Genomic DNA, 7763 nt, shown 5'->3' with positions numbered 1-7763 from the left:
TGAGGATTTTGTAGGTTGTGATCATGTCCCCCCTTACTCTTCTGTCTTCCAGTGTCGTGAGGTGCATTTCCCGCAGCCTTTCCTCATAACTCATGCCTCTTAGTTCTGGGACTAGTCTAGTAGCATACCTTGGTGTGTGTGTGTGTGTGTGTGTGTGTGTGTTTGTGTGTGTGTGTGTGTGTGTGTGTGTGTGTGTGTGTGCATATGTCACGACAGAAAAAGCCCAGTAGCTCAGAATGCCTTCCCCCCCCCTCCCCCCTGACTCACCCACTGTATCATTGTGGCTAATGACCACAACAACCCCCCACCACCCCACCATACCCCAACTTCATGCCCCAACCATACCCCTACTCCATGCCCCTACCATATCCTCACTCCTAGCTTACCTACCATTTTCTGGTCCCTCCTTTCCCCCCCCCCCTCATCCTGGAGTTCCCTCCCTTCCCCCCCCCCTCCTTTGATATCACCCCCTCTCCTTCCTCCTTCTTAGCCTTCCCCTTTCCCTTCTTCTACTCTCATCTTCCTCTATCATAATAAAGTGGAGAAGCAAGTGTTTTGGGAGGGGGAGAGGGGAAGGGGGGGATGGTCAGACTTGAGTGAATGTATAAGGCAGTGGTGACGGAACACAGTTATGTAGCCCGCAGCATAACTATGTAGCCCTGTAGCCCACAGCATAACTATGTAGCCCTGTAGCCCACAGCATAACTATGTAGTCCACAGCATAACTATGTAGCCCTGTAGCCCACAGCATAACTATGTAGTCCACATGCATACCAACTAGGCTCCACAGGCATACCAACACAGGCATACCAACACAGGCATACCAACAAAATTCAAGATGAGAAAACGGCGTTTTTAAACCCAAGAAAAGAATTTAAAGTGAGTGACTTTTTTTAAGTAAAAGAAAAGAATCTGAGGTTCGGAAGCGATTTTTTTTTTAGAATCTGCAATCCAAACTTCACTATCGACGTAATTCGGGAGCAGCATCTGCCTGTGGATTCCGCGAGCAATTCGGTTTAGGGATACTACGGAAGGTAGTCTCTAGAAAGTGTACAGAAGGTCTCTAGAAGGATGACTATAGGACCCTCCCATATCAGGCATGATTAATGTACATTCTCTAAAAAGGTGACGAGATAGGCGGGGAGATGATTAAAGTATAAAAACAGATAAGAAGCGCGGAGCTGGCTAGCACTCACCACCTTATTCTGCAGCATGACGTGAACACGCCCCACCTCGAACTTCATCTCCCTGTCGTTGTAGTCGCTGTACATAGGGGAGCCGACGATGATGTCGTCGAGGCCGTCGTTGTTGAAGTCGACGACGGCGAGGCTGTAGCCGAAGTAGGAGCCTAGTTGGTAGCCCGTGATGTTCTGCAGCGGGGTGAGCTCATGCGTGTAGAGGGCAATCTGTGGGGAGTGGAGACAGATGAAAGAGACGGTATCGGGCTAGTTGCAACCCTCCGGAGTAAGGAGAGGTAAAAATGGACATTACAAGACAGCGTTCTGTCCCCCAGAGAGGTAAGGGGCAGTGTAGGGGTGAAGGAGAGGAGTAGGTCGCGCACACGAGTGGCCAAATAAAAATGCCTAAAGTTCGGGACAAGAAAGAATGCTAACTTAAAAAATTAAAAAAGATAATTGGAAACCGCATGAGGCTACGCGTGACACACGAATTAAAAACAAGAGACACCTGTTGATGTGGTCGCGGGAATGAATGTGTCGGACCCAAGGTTTAATACCACCCCCCTCGAGCACGACCAATAAACATACTGTACCTGGGAACTGAACGTCCCTAGACCACCAGCCTAAAGGTAACTCAAAAGACAGGTCTCACTAAACAAGAACTGAAAAATATCACAAACAAAAAAATCGAAGGTGGAGGTTGTGCTGGTATATGAGGCTGTTGTTAAAGCGTTAATGGGCAACCACTCCACACACGCAGCGGTCTTAACACCTTTGTAAGTTATGGTGTTATGGTGAGCATAGCAACTATAGGTTATATATTTACAGATGGCTACTTTAGGGGTTGTGTTATGGTGACATAATCCACACTATAAACCTGTGTTGTGAGAGCAGTTCAAGTTTTGTTATTTTTCAACACCAGATAAAGTGATAATGTAACACTTGTTTGCCCCAAAATATATATAATCGATATAATTATAGATATTCGAACGTCAAATTACTGTTATAATATATTTATGACTAACTGATGCTAACCTTTATTACAATGAGGTATAATTTAACCTAACGAACACACTTGTGTATCGAAGGTCATCAGTGAGGATACAGTCAGACAACAGACTCACTGATTGGGCTGTTACAAAGGTAGCCTGTGAGATCCAAACACCAACAGCCTCGGTGATCACAAATGTAGCCTAATCTCAGGTATGGCTACGAGAGAAGACAAACTACAGCCCCGTCACAGGTCATAAATAAACTCCATCGCCCTCAACCGCGGGTACAATTGCTTTAAATAAAACTTCAATAAGACTCCAAGCTAATTATATTTTAACCGTTTACCTCCAAAACAAAAGACTATAAGTTAAGTAAGCAACATAAACAAAGATATCAAACGAGAGAGGAATTTATAAACAAAAGAATAAAATTCAAGATGAGAAAACGGCGTTTTTAAACCCAAGAATTTAAAATGAGAAAGTGACATTTTTTTTAAGTAAAAGAAAAGAATCTGAGGTTCGGAAGCGATTTTTTTTTAAATGAATTTATGTGTATGTTCCCGGTTGTTGGCTGAGAGGGTACAGTACCTTCTTACCAAGTTCTGGAGTACCTGGGCCCCAGTAAGGTATTACCTGCCCGCGCCACACTGGTACTTCAAGAGATAGACGTTCCCTTAATATTCATCCTCTGTTAATAATGAACATTCTGTCCCTATCACTGGACATTCTGCCCCTGTTACTAGACATTATGCGCCCATATTATAGAACATTCTCCTCCTATTACTTTACATTCTGCCTTTACATGACATATTGTAGCAAGTGTTAAGTTAGATAAGGATATATATGCTAAACGTATATGATATACATCACTCTCTCTCTCTCTCTCTCTCTCTCTCTCTCTCTCTCTCTCTCTCTCTCTCTCTCTCTCTCTCTCTCTCTCTCTCTCCCTAGTCCTTCTGGCCTCTGACGATGCTCTAGGAGAAAGCGAGAGACCCCAGCTGGAGACCTGTGCCGCGGGTGACCTCAGAGGTCACGGTGGGTCACGACAAGCAGGTCCTAGCCCACGACCACCGCTTATAACGGCCACTAGTTTCCCAATACTTGAATTACACTCCATCTATGTCACCCTCTGAGCTTAGTTCATAGGGTATTATAGTTATGACCACTTCGGGCGATCATTTGTGTTGGAGCAATGTGATGAGATCGAACTTGCGTACCGGGTTTACTGAGTCTTTCTTATACTGGTGTATTCATGTTGTTCTGTCTTCAGTTTCCTCGTTCCTTCCTCACTCATTACTATCTTCCTCACTCATCACTATCACCCTCACCCCTCACTATCATCATGACAAGAGACATCAGACCTCTCAAATGTCTCTCTCTGTACCGCCAGCGCTTCTGCCAGGACAAAACCTGAAGCGGTCTCGAGAGTTTCAGGGGGTGGCACAGGTCAACCTGGCCAGGGGGAGCCAGACAAGCCCATAGGGACGGTTTAGAGGGCAATGTAGCCAGGGAATATAAGCGTTACCGCCCGACGGTGTGGGTTACCACTATCTTCCATCCCCCCCAAGTATCCGAGAGGTGACGGTGATTGTTTGGAAGAGTGCTTGAGGGGTGGTGAAGGAAGGGGGGGGGTGAAAGAAGGGGGAGGGGTGAGAAGATGAAGGAAACGATTGAAGGAGAAGGCAGGTAAGGGCAATGTCTCACGCTTCACCTCTGGACCTATTAAGGTAATCCTCTTGAGTTTAATTACCAGACTTATACATCCGCCTTAATTACTTTCCTGGAGGAGGAAGGAGGAGAAGGAGGAGGAGGAGGAGGAGGAGGAGGGGGGAAGTGTCACACAAATCGTCTTCATGTTAACTTGCACGTCCCCCCCCCTCCCTCACCCCCCGCACCCCTGCTGCTGTCTCTGGCCATCACTCGACACTGCTCCACAGTTAATCCAACCCTCTTCAATTTAATTTATATCCAACCACACCTAGAGCTGTCTTGCTGCTGTCTCGTGAGATGCTCGCCCGTCTCACGCGACAGGGACCCTGGTGACGCAACAGGACCAAAAAGCGTAGCCCCTGACAGATGGAATACACTTAGTCTATCAGCTATCCTTTGGCTACAAACAGGGGCTTCACGGACCGCACTCGACTGCCCGCCAGGTCGCCAGGATAACCACTTCTCTATTACCCTTTCATACAAGTCTACATTTTCCAGGAAAACTCACGAAACCTACCAAGAAGTTCCAGACCCAAAACAACAACCCAACAGACCCAACAGACCCAACAGAACAGGGTTGTTCCAGACCCAACAACACGGACGACAAAATAATTTTGGTTTAGGTATGTACAAGTGAGACATAAATTATAATAATTAACAGAGAGAAAGTTATTATATCTGTCCAGTTTGAGTTTGGGAAGATGGAACTATTAAAAGAAAACGTTTCACAGATACATGTTCTAAGCTCTAGAGAGACTTGACATTATAATTAGCTAATTACAATAGAAATAATATAATGACTTATGTACACGTACGTAAGGAAATATGAAATAAATAAATGATTTTAAAAACTTAAATAAAATGAAACGAACATAATAAATAAAATGGAGCACATTGAGACACCGAAAGCTTTATCGACAACACGGAATTTGCAACCCTATATGCAACATAAAACATTTAAGGCCACATAATTGCGCCACATAAGACATCCATGGCAGCCACAAGTGTTCAACATGGGACATCCAAGGCAGTCACAATTTTGCAACACAAGATATCCAAGGCAGCCACAAGTGTGTGCTATACAAGATATCCAAGGCAGCCACAAGTGTGTGCTATACAAGATATCCAAGGCAGCCACAAGTGTGTGCTATACAAGATATCCAAGGCAGCCACAAGTGTGTGCTATACAAGATATCCAAGGCAGCCACAAGTGTGTGCTATACAAGATATCCAAGGCAGCCACAAGTGTGTGCTATACAAGATATCCAACGCAGCCACCAAGTGTGAGCTACACCAGATATCCAACGCAGCCACCAAGTGTGTGCTATACAAGATATCCAAGTCAGCCACAAGTGTGTGCTACGCAAGATATCCAACGCAGCCATAATTGTGCAACATAAGACATCCAAGACAGCCACAAGTGTGAAACATAAGACATCCAAGGCAGCCACAAGTGTGAAACATAAGACATCCAAGGTAGCCACAAGTGTATAACACAGGACATCCAAGGTAGCCACAAGTGTATAACACAGGACATCCAAGGCACCCACAAGTGTATAACACAGGACATCCAAGGCAGCCACAAGTGTATAACACAGGACATCCAAGGCAGCCACAAGTGTATAACACAGGACATCCAAGGCAGCCACAAGTGTATAACACAGGACATCCAAGGCAGCCACAGGTAGCCAAGCAACACCTGCGACACTACTGACTACCAGCATCTGTCGTCTGGACACACTAACAGACAAAACACAAGAATAGTATAATACGAAAGAAATATGAAAACAAAACTAAAACACGTACTAAACATCGATGCACATAAGCAACATCAAAAGCACAGATACATAAATTACTGTAAGACAATGAAGCAACAGAACATCGATAATAAAATAAATGCTACAACATAGATGTACAGAAGAGAGTGAGTACAGTGCTCACTGTACTACACATCCAAGAGTTCAATGTTCTACGTGAAGCACCCGTGAAAAAAAACAGTAGCTGAAGTCTTCCTCCCCCTCGCCTACTGCGCCAGAAGATCTTACCGTAGAAGGCGACGCAGGCGATGAGATAGATCGGGCAGTGGTTGAGGCGCTACACAGAGAGTAGAGTATACAACACAGAGGCGCGTCACTGATGCATTCACATACACACAGCAGGAAACTATACCTTGCCCGTGAGGACGCCCTTCAAGTTGGGTCCCCGGGGAATGCCCACGGCCAGATCCTCGCCAGGAGCACCGTTAAACTCGCCCACCACCATGGCGTAGGAGCCATACATCGAGGACACCCCTGACACGCTGGCGAAATTGTACCCTACTTGCTCGTTCTTCAGGAAGAGGAAACCTGTCTGTTCAAACCACTCCGGCCAGGTGAGACTGAGGAGTCTCTCGCCTCGCTCTTCCTGTTCGGAGTCCTCGTCTTCGGCTCTCCGGCCGAGGAACCTCCGTGAGGGCAGCTCATCCCACACCTGCTCCTTCCGCTCCCGCTGGCCCTGAGAGGACTGTGAGGGGGGACTAAATTGTCAGAAAGGTGGTTGGCGCCGCTACTGGGGAACTTCCCCTCACTGACTCGCCCTCCCCTTGACACCACATCTACTGTCTGGGGAAACTCTTCTTATGTTTACACTACACACAAACACTGGGGTTATGGTTTACAATATACACAAAATCACTCAAGCACTAAACGACCCATACTCCACCTCGTTCCAGTATTCCTTAACTGCACACCAACAGAAACATAAATAGACTTGTCGACAGTTTACATAAAAAAAATGGACCTGAAATAAATCACGGAGGGGGTGAGGCTGGAGCTGTATACCAGGGCTTGTTGCTGAGCAGCTCAGCGCCCCCTCAACAGTGTCAGTGTGTCAGCACCCGCCTCTGACACACTCCACCGCTTCAGCCTTTACATTGGTCACAGTGTAGCAAAAAATAGATTTGAAGTGTCTTCATCTTGGTGTGGTTCCATTGGTTACTTGTAAGCGAGAATCTTCTTGCTTGTGTAGCTTGAGAGGTCTTAAGAAGTATGTTCATACGTGTATGTGAATACTCAACTAGGTGAGTACAACCTGGCGAGCTTGGGGGGTTGAGCTTTGGCTTTTTGGTCCCACCTCTCAATTGTCAACCTACTGGTGAACTGGTTCCTGAGCCTAATGGGCTCCATCGTATCTACATTTGAAACTGCGTATGGAGTCAGCCTCCATCACATCACTACCTAATACATTCCATTTATTAACTACTCTAACACTGTAAAAGTTCTTTCTAATGTGTCTGTGGCTCATTTGGGTACTCAACTTCCACCTGTGTCCCCCTTGTTCGTGTACCACCCGTGTTAAATGATGTTCGTCTTTCGGATGTGAAGATGGGCATGACTTAAATGTATTAGGTCGAAGGTCGGTGCCGCCAGATGATGGAGGATAAGCCCAATCTGGGTCTGGAAGGCTCACCCACACACGGGACATTTGTGGAAGGATACCTGGTTGATACCTGGTTGATGGGGTTCTGGGAGTTGTTCTACTCCCCAAGCCCGGCTCGAGGCCAGGCTTGACTTGTGAGAGTTTGGTCCACCAGGCTGTTGCTTGGCGCGGCCCACAGGATGCTACTGCAGAGATGAAGGTTACTTTAGCTTTGTGCACAGCGTGTTTCCTCTGGGCCTCTGCAGTCCGTCTATTTTCTGCCGCACGGACCTCTGTGGTGACTGAGTTTCCAGGTTGGACGGTACTGAGCAAGGGTCTGCGAGGTCTGGATAGCTACCAGACCTCACAGACACACATACATGTGTGTATATGTATGTGTGTGTGTGCTCTTTGTATTTAATGTGTGCGTGTAAGATCCAGACGTTAGCTCTTGAACCCCACTTTTCTAACTGTCGGTAGTTTAACA

General features: G+C 46.4%; 1 protein-coding gene across 4 annotated transcripts in view; it reads right to left on the bottom strand.

Annotated features, from left to right (window-relative positions):
• The window catches only part of if (integrin subunit alpha inflated), a 237568-nt gene that overhangs the window by 25914 nt on the left and 203891 nt on the right, over positions 1-7763 (bottom strand). For 2 of the 4 annotated variants that reach the window (XM_069330688.1, XM_069330689.1), the window contains 2 exons: positions 6050-6382; positions 1197-1406 (listed from right to left, as the gene is read on the bottom strand). In XM_069330688.1, coding sequence (XP_069186789.1) covers positions 1197-1406; positions 6050-6382 — 543 coding nt within the window. The remainder of the gene's footprint in view (positions 1-1196; positions 1407-6049; positions 6383-7763) is intronic. The other 2 variants (XM_069330690.1, XM_069330691.1) reach the window with 1 other exon arrangement.

Source organism: Procambarus clarkii, chromosome 24, assembly GCF_040958095.1.
Source record: "Procambarus clarkii isolate CNS0578487 chromosome 24, FALCON_Pclarkii_2.0, whole genome shotgun sequence".
In the NCBI taxonomy this organism is placed as follows: Eukaryota; Metazoa; Arthropoda; class Malacostraca; order Decapoda; family Cambaridae; genus Procambarus; species Procambarus clarkii.
The sequence above is the reverse complement of the archived record's forward strand: the minus strand, read 5'-3'. Positions and strand labels throughout refer to the sequence as shown.